The sequence below is a fragment of the Empidonax traillii genome, unplaced genomic scaffold (genome assembly GCF_003031625.1).
Source record: "Empidonax traillii isolate 1590-97213 ecotype Southwest subspecies unplaced genomic scaffold, ASM303162v1 scaffold41:size1892772, whole genome shotgun sequence".
Taxonomy (NCBI): domain Eukaryota; kingdom Metazoa; phylum Chordata; class Aves; order Passeriformes; family Tyrannidae; genus Empidonax; species Empidonax traillii.
The window spans coordinates 1,464,491-1,486,102 of record NW_020955234.1 but is presented as its reverse complement, the minus strand read 5'-3'; the positions used below and the strand labels follow the sequence as shown (position 1 = coordinate 1,486,102).

Below are 21,612 nucleotides of genomic sequence, written 5' to 3'. Positions count from 1 at the left end.
GAGGAGAGCTAGGATTTAGTTACAACAACCATGTTGGTACTCATAGAAGTACCTTTTTTCTTCAGAGCTGTACATGGCGCACACTCCATAGTCTGGGCACCCTCAGCTTCCTCTCAAAGTTAAACTTTGACTGACATGAACCAAAAAGGAGGCAGGCCTTAAAACCATGCCAGCAGAATCCTTCACCTTCACTGGATCCGTGACTGAGCCCTTGCTGGGACAAGCCTTTTGCTGATTTGCTCTGAAAACATCATGGGTGCTCACGGGTGGAACAACGAAGCCTGGGAAAATGACCCAACTGGAGGTGGTTGCACATACTGTCCTGCAACTCCCTCGCTGTCCTACATGAAAATAAAAATCCCACCCAAACTGGATATAACTCCTAGATAATCTCAGCAGGGCAGCTGGGAGCTATAACCAGCCCTCCGAGCAGCGCTATTTGCTGCCTCCCGGGCAAGGCAGCATTTCTGCAACAGGCAACTGGAAAAGAGGTTGTAGTGATTTTTATCTTGCCTGATCCGTATCTACCTTTGCTTTCCTCCACACCTTCTTCTCCTTTAGACCCGTCAGGGCAACCGGGCCTCTCCTCCACATGTGTTGACACGGCTACAAAACCTGTTTGCAGCACACCACAGAGGCTGTGGCTCTGCTCTCCGCTTTCACCTTATTAAAAATTGCTGCATTTCCACATTCAATCTCCTCAGACTAGAGGGGCAGTTTGCCAACGCAAATACTTACTCTTAAAGAGCCCAGAAAGGGGAAATCAAGATATCCAAGACCAGGGCTCTGCTCACTGGTCCGTAACAAAGTTCATGCTGGCTCCTGGTTGGTGATGCTAAAGGCAGCAGCTGGCTGACAAATGCAGGGTTACCTTGCTGACCATCAGCTGGCATAAGCACTGTTGCTTTCCACAAGGTCCCTCACGGAAAACTTCAAACTTCCATTGGAGAAGAGAGGTCTAGACTCATAAATGGTTTGAAGATGGAGGAAAAAGAAAAAAACGTAGAAAATACCCACCTCCCAAGCAGAAGGTCACTGCTGAGCCCCACAGGCTCCTCATCTGTGATAGTGAGAATACTCATCCATGACCTGAGAGAGGTGAACATGACAACACAGTTCTCTAATGAAACTTAAGTTATTCAAAATGAAAGCTGACTCTGAAAACTTGCTTAAGAATCTCATAATGTTGAGAGACTGGATGTTAAAAAAAACCCAAACCTGAAGTGCAATGTGCCATAGACACCTTGACATTTGCAATGATGCACTCTGAGCCAGTTATTGCTGCTGAGGAAAGAGGTTTGGGATTAAAACAGGCAGCTCTGTGACAGATTAAAAAAAAAAAAAAAAGAAGCCACAATCAGCAAGGCATTGTATTTATCTGCTGTGCTTCCCCAATCTGTCTGCACTGTCTGCAGACCTGGTTCCCCTCCACCCTGAGTAAACAGAGGGTATTTCCACCATGGCAAGCTGACAGAACCGTGGCCAGGATAACAGAGGACATAAGATGGCTTCTCAGCAACAGCTAACTAAATATCCTGGGTCCCTCCAGCCTGGGAAAGAGATCATGGAAGACAAGATGGGAAGAGACGGGACTGTGAGTCCCATGGAAACGTGAGCAGGAAGAGATTATTCTTCTGGTATCCTTCAGAAGGGAAGATTCTGAGGCATTCACTGGAATTGGCTCAGATAAGGTTCAGACAGAAGGAGGCACCTCTGATAGTGCCCACAGTTAAAATGTGGTTCAAGAAGCCATAGGGAAACCCTCAGAAGAAAATAAGTATCCAAGGATCAGGACGTGATGATGCCTCAGGGCCTTCAAAAGTGTACTGTTCTCCCAATACCATCTGCTGGGACTGAACCTGGACTGGGTGACCAGAGAAAGTCAGGCATGTTCTCAAAGAAAAGGCACGCTCATCTTCAGCCAAGTACCACTATGCACAAATGATGGTAAGATTTTGTTAGTGAGGGAAGCAGTGAACAATTCCCGTCCCTCGTGACAAGACTGGGCCTTGGCTGGGAGTTTCTACCATCAGCGTAGCAGGGAAACCTTTGGGGAGGATGGTCAACAGTGGAGACATGAGAGGATTGCTGCAGGTCATCCAAATACAACACACTCGCCTACAGGAATACATCTAGGAAGGACATGTTGTCCGGAGCCCAACTATTTCACCGACGGAAAATCAGGCCCCAAACCATCGAGCCACTGGCCAGTCAGAGAAACACTGTCTTCTGAAACCTGTTGAAACCAATCCAGCTCCAGCATTTGGTTTTCAGGGGAAGCTATTGAAAACATGCCCGGTAGCCACATAAGAGAAATGAACCCAAAACTGAAATTGGAACAGGGAGTCTGATAAGAAACTCTGTTTCAACACGCCCTCAAATGCTCAATTATGAGACATTTGTGCTGCACGTACCAGAGCTTTGTGATTGCTACGGCGGCCCCAAAGTCTTGTGGTTTCACTGCCTGGATAACAAAATCATTAATCATGACCACAGGAGTCATTTCATAAAACCTGTGCAACACATTTCCTGTTGCAAGGGAGCTGCACGTATCTGAGGGAGCACACGTACCATATGTGTGGTATGGCTGCTGTAAGAAACAACACCAGGCTTCTACAGGCAAATGATGGCACTGTGGTAATTTATAAAAAGGAAAAACTGTGTCCTTGTTTCCCCCTCAGACTTCTAGAAGTGACTCATTAAATTAAAAAGCCCTAGTCATTAGTAAAGAAGATTATGTTAATCATTTACTGCAGTTTACTTCTCTTTGAAATGGATTTGTTACACAAGAAGGCTAATCAGATACCCGAGTAATAGGCATAGATAAGCATCTATCAGAAAACTATGAGAAAAAGAAGCCTTCCCTTGCTCCTGAGCTGGACTGATCACCTTGCCTCTAATGGCTTCACAGAATAGGTTCACCCCATGTGATGCAATACCCAAGGGTGACTGTGAAAAAGAAGAAAGATTTCTCTCAGAATTATGAAGCAATACAATCTGTGGCAGCTTGTCAGAAATCAGTTGCCAAAGGGAAATTATGGACCTCTGTCCCTTAAAGCTTCCAGAAGTGCTCTCAGCCAGCTAAAGGATTCACGAGTCTGCTGTCAAAAATAACCACGGGTCAAGCAAGACAAGATGGGGGTCTTTTATTCTCTCTAGGATTTTAATGGTTACATGAGGCAGGAGGGCAACAGAAGTATCATGATGTTGAACAATTAGTTTTGCAAGTAATAGTTCTAAAAGAATCAAAAACCCCATGCCAGCTCGGCCTTTGCAGAGCACAAGCCCTCTGCAAGCCAAGCTGATCTCTATTGCCACGCTCCACGTTGCTCATCTCCCCCTGCCGTGCAAGCCCACCCACCACATCCCACGGATCCAAGGGGGACTGCTGACACGCAGCATGAAAATGTAAAACTTGGTGGGGCTCAAGGTCTCATTTTTAGCAAGGCACCAGCCCGTCTGCAACAGCCAAAGCTCCTCACAGCAGCTTCTGGGTTCACTTTGGGAAGCCTGGACATGTTAAAGAGGAGCCCATGGCCACATGGTCATCTGAGAAGGCATCCCCACCATTCCCAGGACAAGGAAACCAGCTCTGCACCAATTCATGGCTTGAGTATGATGAGCCTGGAAAAATGACAGCCAGCAAGCTGCACCCTCCTGTGCCACAGCCCGACCACCTCCAGCTGAGACTCCCACAATGTGCTCCCCAAAGGCAGCCGGAGCCCTTGGAGCGCTCTGCCCAGGTGCATTCCCTTGGGAGCCTGGGTACAAGCCAGACCTTCTTCACTTGACCCGTTCCACTCACTGGCACACGGGGGGGCACAGCTGTGCTGTCAATACAGAAAGGAAAAATGATAAAGCTGGTGAAACGGCGCAGCAAGGGAGTGATACCGAGCTCAGCGCCGGCCTGGGGCTTATCTGCAGAGCCTCCACTGTTTAGGAACTTCACAAAGAGGAAGTCTGAGAGTTATTTCGGATGCATGGCAAAGAGACTTCCACCTTTCCAAAGAAATTAAGATAAAATACAGTCTCCCAGAACTCCCTCAGCTTAATCTTGCCAGACCAGAACAAATGCTTCCTTTCCCCTCCAGCTTTTTTTAAAGCCTAAAGAGATACAGCACTTCTGAGTTTCACAGAGAGTGGAACAGCACAAATCCTAATTTTTTGTCTCAAAACACCTTCTCTCTATTCAAGAAATTTAGAAAAGGAAACAGCTGACGTTTTCCATCCACCTCTGACTATGCCCTGTATACTCAACAGCCTATTTCAAGGGGACCTTACATTATCCAAGTACTAAGAAAAAAGTTCAGCATGAAAAATCTTTGAAGATTTGAGTGTCCTGTCTCCTGAGCACAAGCTTTTAATTTGTCATGGCAAGATAAAGCCAAGGAAGAAAATGTTTTTGTCAAATTTCTGTTTGTTTACTACCACTGAAGACAGAAATTGTATTGTAGAAAATTGCTTCTGTACATTTTTGAAACACTTTGCCACTCTCATTCACTGAGGATGGCTGGAGCTGAATCTAGTTCCACTCCTTAGCAAAGAGTCTGAAGGAAAAGCTTCATGTGAGATCATATTCCAGTACAGTTTAAAGACAAATTGGCTGCACACAACCATTACAATAAGCATGGATTCAGACTTTTTTAATACCAGAACAGGATTAGAATTTCTCAAACGTTTGGACTGTAGTCATCCCTCACACAAATACCCAACATAAAGTGCAGAAAGCTAACTGGTTTTACTGCTACGGGTTTTTTTTTTATTTTAAGTTTTTGTGGTTACAGCTTTTAGTGCCAGAAAGATGCTGGTGGCTGTGCTGGCTGAAGTCAGCAAAACTCAGGGAACATTTACAAGAATTCGGTGCACAAGATCATCTCCATTAAACTCCTGCTAAACCCGATTCTGGCAATACTGGCCAGCTCTGCATGGACCACAGATGTGGCTTAATAGCTCACTCTGAGGAGTAAAAAGAATATTTGAGAATCAGACACAGTTAAATGATACGGCAAACTCAGATGTGGTGAGGGAGAAACCTCAGTGAGATCTTCCTGTTTCACTACTTACCACATACAAGGCATCAGACATCTCTGCAAAATCAGGCATTTGAACAAAGGGAAATGTCTGCAAAAGTCAGAGGAGGACTGAACTAAGACAGTATTGCCCATTTTACTCGAACTCAGCCCAGGACCAGAGGCTGTGAGCGGGTCCACATAACATTTCCTTCCCTTGCCCTTACTGCACCACTGGGCTAGAGCATCACTTCAATGGAAGGAAAAGTCTTTACATCAGGTACTTAGAAGGGAAAACTAGAACGTTTTAAGGGGAAAAAACCCCAAACCACAAGCCCCAGCGACTAGGGCTGCTCCCCCAGGCAGCACAGCAATCCCACAGTACAGTGGTGGGAGGGGGGTGGCTCTGTACCCATGAGGTACTCGTGTCCTCATCAATCTGGAGAGTCCTTACCAGGACTCCCACGTTTCCTTCCTCATTCCTGTAACTCCTCCATGCTGCGGCCTGATTGGATTTCACCATGCTGAGACAAGCTACACTGCTTTTTACCTAAACCTGGGAACTGTTTCAACTAACCAACTGCCTAAAACCATCTAGGGGTAGAGGCAGGCTTTTCCTTCTCACAAAAAGGCTCTGTTAAGCTGTTTATGCCTTGGAGGTGACATCTTGGTGCAGACTACAGCACTGCTGGGATGATCAGTGTCCAATATTTGTGTTTGTAAAGCTCCACGAGGATTAGCAAAGCCTCCCTCCTCTAAAAAGTAATATTAGCCGTGTTACCACATATCCTCTCCTAAGGCCATGGGAATGGCCACTGTGGGGAGGTGATGGTCACTGCTTCTCCCTCCCACGAGTCCCATCACCTGCTCTGTGGGCATAAGTGGGTGCAGGACCACAGAAATCCAGCCCAAAATCATTTCTGCATCAGCTCCCTGACCTCAGCTGACCATCTGTGTGGTGGCACAGGAGGGTCTCCAGGTGACACACAGGGCAGAGGCAGGGGAGGCTGGAGAGGGAGCTCCCAATTTTCAGGTGCTAACAGAGAACGCAGCACATCCATCGCTGCCAAAAAGCCTTTTGCAAGATGGGTAAGGATGCCAGGAAATTGAGGAGGAAAGGTCAGAGGTGGGGGTGTTAAAACACTGGACACGCACAGGGGATGGCAGGAGCCTGAGCTGCTGCTGAGCCCAGCTGGGAACAGGTGGCTCTACAGAACCCACCTCTCAATCTCAGCTCTTCTACACAGAAACTTTCAAGGAGGGGGGAAGGAAATAATACGGGGGGGGAGGGGAGGGGGAAGAAAAATGCTAATGAAAATTAAATTAGCCAGCTAAAAGAACCGATGCACCTAATCCATCATGAATGTCTTTGCTATGTAAAAATTCCACACTGCATCCTCTAAATTCAGCAGTGCTGCTCCTGTATAATAACACCAGCTTATAAACAGAGGGGAAAAAACTCAGTTAAATGCAAACTTCCCACAGCAGACTGATATGATATTTTAGGAAGTCAGTTAGGGGTCATTTATTCATACAGTTATGAGCATCAACGTTATTTTAGCTGGTATTTATCACCAAAATAGAATCCAACAGCTGATGCAAACTTTTAAAATACCCTCCTCACATGCACTGCAAATATGTCAGGCTCTGCTTAAAAATGTAATGGTACTTATTTACTTCTGCCTTTCCTTCTCCTTTTGCAGACAGAGCCAGAGACAGATGAACTGCTTCCTATAATCACTTCTGATTTAATTTTCATAAAATATTTACGAAGTAGAAGGCAAGCAGACCCTTGGCAAAACACATTAGGCAGGTGAGGGAAGGAAACAGGGCTATTTAGTTCTTTATAATGCATTTCTGTACTGGGCAAAGGTCCATTTTGAGTTCCCCAGACTCTTGTATTTTGCTGTACATCTTCAGTTACTACCAAACACATATATGGGACAGAGGGGACACCAACCTGCGGTATTTTGTCAGTCAGAAGGTTGTGAGTTTTTTTGTGGTTTGTTTTTTTTTTCTCCTTTCTTTAAAGGGGTGGCAGGGGAAGCATGCCAATTTAAAGGAAAATCTTGAAGCCTCACACAAAAGCACTTTTCATTGTTAAGCTTTACCAAAATCCTTCTTTTCCTTTCCAAATTGTATGAAAAACCAAAAAAAAACCCCAAAAAACCAAACAAACATTACAAACAAATTCCGGTCAGACGAGCAAAATTCAGGTGCACACTCCAGGAAGTCTCAACTCTGTGCTTTGTTTATTTTTTTTTTTTTTCCCTTTTCTTTTCTTCTTCTTTTTTTTTTTTTTCCTACCTGTTACTTGACATAACAGATTCAAATCAGATTTACCAGCATTTAAACAGCACGTGGAAATTACAGGAAGAGAAGAGCAATACAGTCATCTGCTCCACAGTTCCAGCTTGGCTCCCTCCATATCACTGCCGAGATGGATGCTCCAGCTCAGCAACCCCCACTAAATTAGGCAGAGGCTGAGGTCAAGCACAGCTTTGCCCACTTGCTCCAGACCTGTATCCCCTCTGGTCCCAGCGGGTTTGTGCCAGGCAGCTATTCCCTAATCCCTTCTGCTGCAGAACAGGAAGTTGTCAGTCACTGCTCTGTCCCCCGGCCAAGGCTCTCTCTTTCCAACAGTGTTTACACCCTGTGCAGGGTCCACTCTGCCTGTCACCTTCAGAGCCAGTGCCTGGGGCCAGGAAAGACACCCCAAATCCAGCTGGCGTCTCCTCCTCTGAGTGCCCTGGGACAAAGAGTTTTGTTCCAAAGCAGCAGCCAGCGAGATTGTAGCTCACAATTACAGCTGTTTGCTGAAAGCCACTTCCTCAGGTTGAATATTAAAATAATGGAAAAGGCCATTTTCTTTCTGTCAAGCACCCCACAGCTGAAAGAAAGGATTGTACACTTCAAAGGCTGACTGAATAGCCCAGATCAAAGAAGGAATCTAATGGAAAACTACAGTCATACCAACCATGTCTTTTCAAGGTAAAAGCCACATTTGGCCACAACACACCCACACTGACACCACCTCAGTTATTCTGTTGTCCCTCCTCCTTGTCTCGATCGAAGGATGAATTTCACAGTAGCAACACGAAGGAGGAAAATGCCTTAAATCCTAAACCAGACTCAGATACAAGTGCAAGAACCATCTTACTTGTACCACCGGGTACTGCAGAAGGCGATGTATCCATCGCCAGGGGGTACATGATGAATTTCCAGGTGTCACGATGAATACTAGTGGGGTGGAAGAGGTATTTTTGCCGCCTGCTCAGTTCCTTGACTCTGTTACAGTTTCCCTTGAGCCAGCACTTCTGCTTTTCCAGCCCTACAGCGAGCTGGCTCCAGGAGCCAAACCACCGGAAAAGTATTTGCTTTCTTTTATAGGGCTGGTTTTTGGTTCGCTTCCCCGGGCTGGCTCAGCACTGGGTCAGCTCTGCTAGGAGAAGGGGGAATGGAGGAGCCCCCCTTCTGCTCTGCTGATGCTAAAGATGCACCAGTCAAGTCGCATCCCTCGGCTGTGGTTTCACGTAGGTCCTAAAATATCTCCTGCCACCCCAAATCCTGCTCCCCCACACATCAGCTCCACTCTTGGCATGGCTGTGCTGCGAAAGCAAGGTGGGGGAACTGAGCTGGCTGGAAAATAACTTGCTTTTCACGGGCGTCTTGACTCAAATCAGGTCCCCCTTACATAATGCTGAAGAAATGCCCTGGGAACCATGGCTGAACGAAAGCAAAAGTAAAAAACAAAAACAAAACAAAAAAAAAACAAACCACAAAAAAAAATCCCTTCTCCCTCTGCTTTACTGTATGTTTAGAAATGGCAATTTCATCTTGGCTGTATTTTGTTTCTGACACATTTGTGCCTTAAGCACACAAATACACTAAAGCATTTAGCTCCAGATGAATTAAAAGGGAACACGCTCATAAACAGCTTCACACTTTAACTCATCACATAGTTTAAGTACATTACTACACAGCCAATTTATTTTTTCAGGAGACAAACATGCAGCTGGTTGATTGCAAGTGTGAAATGGTGCTACAACACACCCTGATCACAAACTCACCAGCTAGAAATTACAAACGGAGAGAGGCACCACTCAAGTCACCTTTGGATGAGGAAATCTTACAGGCAGGTTTGCTGGTGACCCTTCTCATCCTAAAGCCTCATATTGCAAGAAAACAAGGGTTTCAGTAACCTGAAGATTACTTAAATATTTGAGTGCAAGTTTGGTTATACATAATAAAAATAATTACTAAAGTATAAAACGTAAAGAGCTAGCACACTAAAACATGCCATCGTATCGTCATTCTAAATACAGGCAAGGCCAAACAGGGTGTTAGAAAGAGAATGAAGGGAGGGAGAAAAAAGGAAAAGAAGGATAGATATCCTCTGAACTGCTGGGGCAAACTGAACAAAACACCCAACTGGTGCACAAATTACAACATGAGCTCTGGCAAGATGCAGCTATAAGGAAACTTCCACCATAGCAGAAGATCAAATTTCCATTTCCTGCAGGATATATCCCAATCCCAGTGCACAACCAACTGTGTTTGCATGTGGGAATGGTACAGAGCCAGAAAACACACTACAAACATGGTCTTGAGAGGAATTATTGTGACAAGAGAAATTGCTTACCCTCAGCAAGGTAGCTCAACACATCCCAGTAGTTGCTATAATTAGCTATATAAAAATTACACCACAGCAAGACCTAGAATAACTGATAGCATTACAGGTATTTTCTGCTTAATATTTTGTTCTAAATTCACTTAGAGTGGAAGAGTGTCAAAGTAACTGAAGTTCAGTGCATTTGGGAATTGTCCTGAACTGCCTATTCCTGATCTGCAGCAAGAAAAGCATGCTTTGCCTACCACAGAGTGACACAAAAGCAAAAATCATAACATGGTAAATACAATAAAGCAATACATAAATTGTGCAAGACCCCTAGTCCCCTTCCTTTCTTTTAAAGGAAGGAAATAAAGCTTCACATTTACCCCATAAATCTCTCTCCTACCAGCTCCCCTGAGCTCTTCACTACACTTACATCTCATGAATCTGTTATATACACAAGAATAAATAGATTTTATGTTCTGTGTACCTCCAACACCACAGTAATTTTCATATTTCCTTCTGTCCAGATGACAGGCTGTGAGTAAGCAAGGACAATCTCTAGGCTGAAGCAGATAGTAATTGCCCACACAGTTTTGAAGGACTTAAGTAAAAGAGCAGCTGCCATCCCAGATGATACCTCTGTTTCAGTGACAACAGTATTAAATTATCAGTGAGTAAACCTTGCTTGTATTGGTAAAAGTAAAAAAAAAAAAAAAAAAAAAGGGTTAATTTCCAGCTTCATTTGAAAGAAACGGGAGGTCCTGAATGAAAGGGAGAAACACAACACTAGAAAATAAACCTGACAGCCAGAGAAAAAACTTTCCACTTGACCTTCCCTACTGAAAAATCTCTTTGAGCATCAGTATCCATTGCCACTGAGTGATGTGAATTTGTGTGGGCAAAGTTAACCTGAAGGCATCAAAAAAACCCAAACCAAACAACCCCAAACAAAAACCAACAACAAAGGAAGGGATAAAAAAGCAGCTAGCCTTACAACAGCTGGGTATTCAGGACATTTTCACTGTTTTAGTCGCATCTCTCCTGCCTTCTGACCCCCGGCATACAAGCAGGAAGAATTCCACCGAAAAGTCGATACACCCTGGGATTAATGGGATGAAGACAAAAAATAAAACCCAATTAAACTACAGATAAACCAATGACTGCAGCCTTCGGGACTACCTTGGTAGTCAGCTTGCTGGAACAGATCAAGGCAGAGCTCCCAGTGCTGAAGTGTGAGGAGTGAAAGCCGCGTTCAGACACGACGAGCGCTCGCTGAGCTGGTGCTGCCCTGACTGCTCGAATGCCGGGCAGGGATGCCCAAAGCACCGTGAGAGATTCAGCTATAAAAGAGTATAAAAGGATTCACTGGTCAAAGCCAGTTATGATTTCTTTTTTTTTTTTTAATTATTTTTCTGAGGGAGGGGTTTGAGCTTGCTGGTTTCTGTGTGTTAAAACTTCCCTCCCCTTAGCAAGTAGTTTTTTTTTTCTTTTTATTTTTTCCTTTTAAAAGCTGAATTAGAATACCTGTGGTTTACAATGTGAGCCCAAAATTCAGACATCAGAGGATGTGGCTAGCAGCAGTGAACCCTCTGGCTGTCCAGGCACAGCACAGCTGGCTGCTGGGCAGGAAGAACAGAAGTGAGGCCATCGAGTCCTGTCACTGTGACAATCCACTCTTTGCTCTGCTCAACCTCACAGAGCAAACAAGGTGGATTTGCTGAAGGTGACAACTCCATCATCCCCACAGAGAGCTCTGCTCCTCCAAAAAGCATTTTTCCTGCCTGCCACTCTAGCACAGCCTCAAGAAAAAGGAAATTGCAGGCTCCTCAGTCCCTCAGCACAACTTCTGACAGAAACACATCAGTGCTTCTCTAGTCTCAGCAACATCTTTTTCCATAGAGGGGTGGGATGAGATGCTCCAGCGTCCCCACAAAACTTACAAATATATTCCAAAGTATTTGGACTGGGTTTCTGCATGTCTACTTTACAGAAAGCAAGCTGGAGTGGTTCTTTAAAAGAACCATCTGAATGTGAAACGTCCAAGCCAGAAAGAAAAAACTACTTTTAGTGTTTATCTAATCTAACTAACATAAATCTTATAAATTTTAATAGTGAGGCTGTAACACGCTTGAGGCCCACACGGGACATGAAAGTAGACAAAAGGTTTCATGGAAAGGCAGCAGGGAGAAATCTGTTTTTTTAATTAGGAAAGCAGAAGAGATGCAAGGAGGACTATAATGGCAACATCTGCCCCAATGTGCACCACTCCGGTGACGAATAGGTGATTGTGCCTCTCTCTATAACGACACCATCCAAGCCACACAACAAACTTCCTAACTCACACAACCCCAAGCACAGGAGTCCACGTTCAAAAGGCACAAGGGGCACAGGATCACTCCAAACACACAATTTGGTGGTGAAGACACGAGTCTGAAGACTTCTGCTGGAAGTCCAAGAAAAAAACAGTGGCAGCAAGATCTGTCCATACCACCTTGGTGAAGCAGGAGAATGTTTTCCCTGTCTTGTAGCTGGGGAACCAAGGTAAGCAAGCTTTCAGCCAGGAGTCAACAAGGGAAGGAATGGATCAAGTGTAGGTGCCTCGAAACACAACTCTGTGGCTCAGCTATGGGCCTCTACATCATGCCTGCTCTACCTCCAAAATTCTGCAGGTCTCCCTTTGAACAAAAACTAGGCTTTTAAAAACATGATTATTGATCACATGAAACAGCTGTGATTGTACCGTGCACATCAAACTTAGTAAGGCTGAGTTTTGCTGTTTTCTCCTTTGCACTCCCCCTAAACCCAGAAGAGACCGCAGTCGTTTTTTCAGAGTCACAAACCAGAACAAACATGGGAGCTGCTGCTCCTCTTGCCAGTGGGTGTCTTTTCTTTAGCACTAAAGCAGGCACAAGGCTGCAGATTTATCTGAAAAACACATGAGTGGTGTTTCAGCTGAACTGGTCATAAGGTTTCAGAACAAACACCTCTGCTTTTTCAGATGGGATGCTAAAAGAGACCATTTCAGGCACTCTGAAGACTCTGAAAGACATTGACCTTTTTTCCTTGGACTCAATTCACATTTTTCACTTCGTGGTCATGTGGGATTATTATCTGTAATTGAAAGTAAAAGCATAGATTAAGGAAAAAAAATTACACAAGAACTCAATTAGATGACAAATTCCATGGTTGAGGAACTATAGAATATATTCAGCCTGCATGAAATGTTACTTCTGAAATGAATGTTAATTAAAGAAGGCTGAAGATGCAGGCTGGATGGATGAAGACAAACAGAACAATCCCAGCCCGCTGCAATGACAGTGTTTTCCCCAATGGAGACAGAACGGATGGCCAGTCTTTCTCGGATTGCATCTCTTGAGAGGACGATTTATAATGTACAAGACAGGAAAAATTTATTTGCTAACATATGGAAAACATTTATGGGCTCTTCTGAGGATCTGAAATTAAAGAAACACAACTACACATTGTTAAGACTTCTAAATGGAGATTTCATTTAAGAAATAAGCATTTTTCAACTCGAGCCAGTGGCATTTACTTCTATATCCTTTTGTTTTCTGCCCTGTCAGGTATGAGCTTCAGAGCTGAAGGGTCCGCTCTAGGTCTAAGCCACAGGAAAAGCATTAGCTGGCAAAGTCCTGTTTTTAAAGATGTAACCCATGCTTCAGAAAGATGGATGGGGAGCATACACCACAGGGATGGGACAGGGTACCGCTGCCCAAGTTACCATCCTGGCACTGCAAGTTACAGCGATGGCAGGAGATAAGGCTCCTGACACCAAGCAATGTTCACACTGCCACAGCTGCAGATAATTCACCCCCTCAGAAACAAAAAAAAATAAATCCACCTTCTGGTACAAGAAAATGATTTTCCACTAAGCCAAACAAGAGCATAGCCTGAAGGGGAGCTCTACCTCTAGGGCAAAACTTCTCTTTCTCGTGGAAGTACCTCGCTGGATGCCTGGAAGGGCTGCATGGTGAATAAACGAAGTGGATGATGCACAAGTCGCACACACAAAAATATGCACATCCCACGGAGCAGTACTGGAGTTAACAGGATCAGGGACATTATAAAAGCCAATTGATGGACATTATGAAGTCAGTCAGTATCCAACAGCCATGCTGGAGTCACGGTTTGTATGTAAGGAGGGTGGTGGTTTTAAAACCGGTTGGTGCAAATATCGGTGCGTGATGAAGTCAGGGTGGCTGGTCACAAAACAGCCCAGGAAAACGTGAAGTTTTGGGCTGCTGTGCTTGAACAGATTGAAACATCTTCAAGGAGAGCAGGACCTCAGGCCAAATATTTGAGGCAGCAGTGCAGCAGCAACGGCTGGGATTTTCAGAGACGGGTAAATGACTGATTAAATGACTCAATCATGCAGATGCTTTTGAAAATTCTGCCGCACACAGTTAAGTTTATTCATGCATGAGTGGGAGAGGGGGAGGACTGTGAAGATTTTAATAACTACCTTAGGAAATAAAAAAGAACAAATGTACTTTCTCTTTAAAACAGAGAAGGGGGGGGGGTAAAACCCATAGCCAAAAAATCTATTGCTGTGGCTGGGGAAGAGTTTACAGAAAGTTGTAGAGAAGTTTTGCGTGGAAGGATGACCAAATGGACTATGATACACTAGTCAAAAATATGTGCAAAGAAAGAATGAAACAGAAGGGTAAAAATAAAACATTTCACAGCCCTATCAATTTCTTCCAGTTTTAAATGGCTCCATGCTTCAGTATGTTATTTCTGGCTTATGCAGACTTCATACTCCACCATAACCTACCAGATAAATAGGAGTTGAGAGCTTTGAAGAACTTAAGGACTGCAGGAAAAGGAAAGACTTCATCTCAGGAAAACAAAGAAGTAATATTAGGGAACAAGACGCCCCTAAAGCTTTATTTTTGGAGTATGAGAACACACCTGCCCTGATGCAACAGCGTGACTAACAGCACCATGAGAGGAACCACCACCAGAGAAGTCCCTCTTGCTCTCTGGAGATCACAAAACCATGCAGAGAGTGCTGCCATGCAGAGCACAACTCATCCCCCGGATCCCAAAAAAATGCTGACTGCCGCTGAGGTTTCCCTGCTTGCTAATGCTATCGAGGATCTTCTTGCTCCTTCTCCATCAGGAATCCTACCCATAAATATCTGCACGGTAGGGAGTTACCTGTCACCTCCCTGAGGTCAAGACGGTGGGAAAAATCTCTCACAGTTTTGGCTCTTCACTTTGATGGCAGGAGTTTGAGTGGTTTTGATGCAGCTGGAGCACCATTCATCCAACTTTTCCAATGCAAAACAACATCTACTTAAAAGGCAGTAAGTTCTTCCTCCTGGTAAAAAGCATCCTACGAGTTTAATAATCAACACTCAACCACAAGATTGAGTGTGTGGAGAAATTCAGGAGTGCTCCCAGGTCCCTAAACATCAGCCAGTAGGATTGTAGTGAAAAATATCCTTTCTTATTTCCACAGGCTCCTTTCCACTGCTTAAACACTGAGTATTCCCATGTGTAATCCAGTGAGAGCTGGCACACACCCACCCAAGGCACATTTTGACAGTTATCCCCTTTCTGATGATCACAGAAGAGCCACACAAACACCCATCAAGAGCCACTGTCCATCCCCAGCAGAGCACAGCTCGTCCAGCGAATTTGGGAGCAAAACAGCACATTATCGGTAAACGGCTCTGGCTCCACCAGTGCCTCCCCCTGGTCTGTCCCATCCCAAGGCCTATAAATCACTTCTGGCAGGTAGTTGGGAAGCAGCTGCTAATGATAGTTTTGCTGCAGAGTGCAGGAAGTCACCTTTTAACCCTGCCTGCTGTTGTTTGTCTCCCTGAGCCGTGACAAAAGGACAGACGCGGACAACGTGCCAGCCGTCGGGAGGATACGGTCAAAACGCGGCAGGGAACCTGACCTGGTCCCACACTTGGTGAAACACCACCCTCAAAAACACCTTTTGGCTTCGGGTGCTTCCTGGTACCGGTTTTCAAACAGCTTGATGCTTGTACTCATTTTTTTCCTCATTCACCTTAATGACCCAGGAAAGCATCACAAAGACAATTTTCAGTTTGCTGTTGCTGCACTGAGGATGTCCCACCTTCCACCCTCCTGGCACTCAGGCCCCACAAGGACGATGACATTTATAATATCCTAATGCACATATATATGTCCATGTGGGGTTGCAATCTAAGGTGAGCAAATAAATTCAATAAGACAAAGTATACACTGAGCAACTCGTTTTCAGCCTGTGGAATAGCCCCGACCAGATCCAGAATTTCACCTGACAAGTTTTTTTTTATTTTTTAACTCTCCTTTTAAAGTGCACGAGTGTAGCCACTTCTGTTTCAGCAAAGTTCCAAAATACATTTTAGACAACACCACAAATTAACTGCCAACAACTCACTCCTATTTAAGTCACTGCTGGTTAGGTAGATGGCACATTATCATGCCTTCCTCCACCTAAAAAACCCACTTGTTTGAACTTTCTACATTTTATATACAGGTGAAACACCTTTAAAGTTGGCTTCTGTTAACAGCTGTGATTTAAAATCTTATTTCTATGAGCATGTACCTGAGTAGCAGCCACCAACTTCAGTTTGTACGAAGCTTCTCAAGGACAGAGAGAAGTATTAGGAGGTGTGTGTGCACCACTCAGACTAAGCCATAGGAAATTTGAGGGTGATTATTTCTTCACTTCTAGCCCCTGACATCATCTACTCCGACATGCTTTTCACGTGGCAGTGGGAGGCCAAGAGTAACCCAACATTCTGTAGAGGATATACTTCCATCAAACAAAACACACCCAATGGCCAAACATGACGGTGGCTGAAAGCCAACCCCCAGGCATAAAAACAAAAAACCCTTTCAAACTTGACCATGTAAACCTGAGCATGAAAGAGAACGACCTCGGGTGACATGTACTTACAGTGAAGACATCATCATCGCCGACCTCAGCCTCGTTGTGAAGGGTGGACGAGGAAGTTGTAGATCCTAGGGAAAAAAAAAATCAACTTTTTAAACACATGATATTTCCATGCAACCTTTTTTTTTTTTTTTTTCTTTAATTGGGCTTGTAAACATTTGGATTCTCACAAGTTTGTGTGTTGTAGATAAAAGAAAGAGTGGCTAAAGCTAAGGAAAAAAACCCATCTTCTGGTAGCTGGGTTTGGAAAGGTAAAATCTGAAAGTGTCATGAAAAGCAACTGTGTGGCTGGCAATGCTAATTAACAACGTTAAAAATAGCAGTTACCAATTCCAATTACAGAAGACTTTAATTTCTGTAGAATGGTAAAGATATGCACTAATCAGTGCTTGAGGCTATATCCACAGCTGTCAAGAAACCATATATGAGTTTATTCTTCACATATTCCCTAAATCTGGGGGCAAAATAACCTTTTGTTTAAAAAAAATAAACCCGACTTTGACAAGGAAGAGTTGGACTGAGTTTTTTTCTCCTTCCAAATCTGGAAGTTGTTATCTATCATAAAGGTCTTCTCCGTTATCAGCTGCTTCTCAGAAGACCACCCTGCCCCACGTAAGCAAAGTGTTTGAAAGGAGCTGATATTTGTAAAACCATAGACAAGAGTAAAGTATTGGGGTGCCATTTTCACTAGGTACATGGCAATCTTCTGGAATAGTAGGAAAGCACAATTAAAAAAACCCTTCTTCCAATGTCTTTCCTTACCCAGTGGGTGTTCCCCTCCGGAGCCTCTTGAGAGCCCAGTCAGCACCCACATCCCAGAAGGGCATCACAGAGGGTGGCACACACCACTGTTGGACTTGACAGTAAATTTATGCTGTAGCTAAAAGGGGTGACCCCTCTCCTTATACCAGACCAAGGATCCCAGATGCCCTTCCTGGCTGGCTTCACCCTCCACGAGGCCTCCAAGCAAGACGGCCTTGGGGGAGAAACACCCAAGTCAAAGGTCTATTTTTCTGCTGTAAGCCCACTGTTAGACTGAGTTACAGCCACATCACATCTCTGACCAAAATAGTCGAACGGTTTGTACCGCCTTCATTCTGGAAATTTGTTAAAATAACGCGCTTTATATAACGCTATCAGCACCAGCCTCGGCTGCTCTCAGTTGCATCATCATGAAGATGTGCAGAGCTAAGTGCGAAAGCCCACTTAAAACACTGAGTAATGTGGAAACATTTGTGCCATTTGCTACATTAGCTTTAAAATTAAAACACCCCAATGCTCCCTCCATGGAGCTGCACAGGATTCCTGTACTTGTGCACCAAACTTCTGATGCTACAGGGAATGAACTGCAGGCTAAATATTAACAATAAAGCAGTGACTTCGTGAAGTGCCGAATGCACAGTCCGTTGGGTTTAATATTACCTGCTAAATTTGATCAAGTATGTGAACAAAAAATGAATGACAAATGAAGTCTGCTGCCCGACGCCGTGTGTGCATGAGCCAGTTATTGTTGTTCATTCAGAAAGCCTTATTTGGAAGTTAAGGAGGAACACATTCATGAGGATCAGCCTGTACTGTTAATGGGATAAATATAGATTTGCTGATTTTGAAGTATCCGAGATGCAGCAGAACTTGATTTTAAATACCTCCACTGTAAAATGGATCAAAAAGAGCAAAACAGGAGTCACCAAGTTTCGGCATCTCCAAAATGCTACTCAATACAGCTGAGTTATCATCTCCCTGAAACTTTGCACAATCCCGTGCCACTTACATAAAACATCACTTTCATGACTCAAAATGCTTCACAGTTTTTTAGCAGGAAGAAGAAAGCAGAAAGTCTGGCTGTAGCTTCTTCATGTTGATAGCATAGAAAAAAGCAAACTAGTAACTATTTGAGAACATCCTTCCTCTAACTGAAGAGGTATTTGCCAGCAAGGAGCCCTGGAACATTAATTCTCTCCCAGTATCTACCATTTTAATTTTAAAGCAAGGACAGGGTATCCAGAACATTAAGTTGTCTTATGGATCTGGTGTCCTAAAAAATAATACACATCTGGACATATATTTGAGCGAGTATCCTAAAAAAATGATACCATCTGTACATATAAATATCCCAGTCACACAGGGTGAGAAGGCAAAAGGCTTTGGACCACTAAGCCCCTACATAAAAAGCATGGTTAAAAAAAAAAAAAAAAAGGAAAAAAACCCCATGAAGAATCAAATGTCATTAAAATAAAGTACAATTGAATTACAGCTGTATTATGATTGCCTGATTGCTATGAAATGGGAAAAGGAAAAATTTATGACAACTTCAAAGCACGGGCAATTCAAACGCATTTTTTACAGAATTAAAAAAACAACACCCCAAAACACAACAAAGTCTTCAAGAACTACCATTTAACTAAGAGGATGCAGACAAAACTAATTACTGCAAAATAAAACCAAAAACAAATCAAAGTTTTATTCAACTCCAGGCAAGAATTAATCCTGTGATTTAACAAAGACTTCAGTCTTTGTTAAAGACGAGATTTGACTGCACATAAAGAAGAGCCTGGGCTGTTTGAGTTGCCATCACTAGTGTGAAACCCAAGCCTATCAAAGAAAGCAACAACAACAAACTTGATGATAATTAAGGGTGAGAAGTGTGGATAGACAAGATTGAGAAATACTTGGACTGAGACACTTTATCTCCTTAAGGAAAGAGAAAACTCGGTTCTTAAAAGCTGATCTTAAATCCATCCCTCTTCCCAGTTCCCTGACTCAACCCCCTTCCCCACTCTTCCAAGGCTGGAAGTGTCCACCTCCATGCTACCTTCAATGAGGTCCTCGATGGCTTTCCTCACTCCTCTGTCGAAGGCTCGAGCGTCGGCGGGGCTTTGAAAAGTGAGTCCAAACTTTCTGTTGTCAACTTTCCAGTGGTGGAAGGTGGGGTTTGCCTTCGTGTACACCAGGTCCTTCTTCACAAAGCACTCCAGCACCACCTGGGAGGGCGTGAGCCCCAAAAGAGGAGCAGAGTCACTTTTCCCACCCCAAGGACACAGCCGGCACCGTCTCAGGCTGGACCCAAAAGCAAGCCAAGTCATGCCTCGCGTAGGGGAACATCCTTCCCTACCAAACGATGACTAACGAACACCAGACCCTGTAATTGTTCCCATAACCACTGCACATTCACCTTTTGCTTGTGCCTTGAGTAGGCGCTCATTCCATAGCCCAGGAGCCTATTTTAGACCCAGGCCCAGTGTGGCACAGGTTAAGCTAATGGGGGCTCAGGTGGAGGGAGAACCTCTTCCCTCCATAATTTTGCTCAGCAGAAATTTTATCCACCACCAGCAGTGGATTTAGGAGGAGCTGCAACACTCCCCTCACCATTTTTAAGTTGTTCAGCCCCAGCCAGACACTCATCTCAAGCTCTGCTGTGCCAAAAACCATTTCTAGGGTGATGCTCTGGGAGAACAAGAATGGCTTGCCATGTCTCACTCCATTCCCCAAAACCATAAGCATGGGTCCCAAATAACATCAAAAAAAGCATCCTAAGCAATACAGAACTGCAAAAGACAAACTATAACTGAAATAGCTTTAAAACATCAGTTTTTTTGAAAGCAAGATCATTTCTGACTCAAATAATGCGGTTTTGGAGCCTGTGCAGGGAGTGCTATTTTTAAGCTAGCCCATATCTTCACAGGAGTGTATTTCAGAAGAATCAAACATATAAAAACGAGATAACAAACTGTAACATCTAAAACTGCCCCTGGAAATCAGGAAAAGGCTTTATTAATTTGATTTGGGCAGGGATAGAAGAGAGTTCCTTTTTAGATAAACAGCTACCAGGAGAAACTGAGTGTGTCAATTCATAAGAGACAACTTGTCTTCATATTCTCACTCAGCTTGTTCAAACCTTGAACGGTACGCAGCATAAATAATTCATGGCCCTTTTTAAAAGGCTTGCGCTGCATTACTCAGTGCAATGTGACTGGCTTCATGGGTTCTTTACACTTCAATTCACTTCTCACTTACCCCCGCTAGGTCTTAAAAAAAAAAAGGGAAAAATAAAATAAAATAAAAAAACCAAACAGCACAGGCCCTCTTTCATTCAAAGGGGATCTTTGCACATGGATGTCAAAAATTTACCTGCTCCTTCCAGATGGCAGCTCGCCAGCCTAAATAGCAAAAGGTGGCAATTCTAGATGAGGATGGGCTTGTCTTGTCCAATCTGGTATTATTTGCACATGGCTGTCTTTTACGTTTTTAAAAAACCCCAAAAAAACAACACCAAAACTTGCACAAGAATACAATACCAATAGATTTGGGATAATTCTCATTATAAGAACAGACAAAAGTTGAATTAGGGTCTATTACCAGTTTGTCTTTCTGCCTTTCACCATGGATTAGAAATCCACTTCTTCCATTGCCCTCCGGGTACGTGACCTTGCAGACGCCAACTCTACTGAGACCGCCTCCTTCTTGCGGCAACCATCCCCCACTGGAGTCATCTCGGGTCATAACCACGGCTTTGACTCGCACAATATAGCTGTCACTGCAATGGTAACAAAACAAAAACAGAACCTTTTGTCAGCATCACACAGTCTCATCGCAGCGTTCTTCTCGAGGGCGGCATTCAGACGGCGCTGGGCTGACCCCAGCAGAGAGTTCCTGCCCAGGATGGAAGCCCACCTCTGTAACTGGACCTCTCCAGCCACCACAGGAAAGAAACCCCATCAAACAGCAAGGAAAGAACCCATTGGGTTTCCAGATATCAACATATAGATCAAACAACCTGTGGTTCCTGACGCTCTTTCCCTCATGCAGCTGGGGACGGGAACCAGGAGTGTGAGGTGAGCAAGGCAGCACCCCAAGGCCACCTTCTACAGGGTATCCATTGGGGCATCAGGTCTCCAAAGTGTTGGAAGGACACGTGGAGCCCAAATAACCCATGAACAAAGTGTTTCAAGTTTTCTGTGATCAAATTCTTGCAGTGGGTTTTCGAAGACGACACTCAAATTCCTTCGCATCTGGGATAGCCTTGGGAATCATCTCAGCTCAGGTCATCAGGA

The 21,612-nt window shown here is 44.1% G+C and overlaps 1 protein-coding gene across 2 annotated transcripts in view; it reads right to left on the bottom strand.

Annotated features, from left to right (window-relative positions):
* The window catches only part of SPRED2 (sprouty related EVH1 domain containing 2), a 61,280-nt gene that overhangs the window by 5,939 nt on the left and 33,729 nt on the right, over positions 1–21,612 (bottom strand). For both annotated transcript variants that reach the window (XM_027878417.1, XM_027878418.1), the window contains exons 2-4: positions 20,918–21,095; positions 19,374–19,542; positions 16,565–16,629 (exon numbers count right to left, since the gene is read on the bottom strand). In XM_027878417.1, coding sequence (XP_027734218.1) covers positions 16,565–16,629; positions 19,374–19,542; positions 20,918–21,095 — 412 coding nt within the window. The remainder of the gene's footprint in view (positions 1–16,564; positions 16,630–19,373; positions 19,543–20,917; positions 21,096–21,612) is intronic.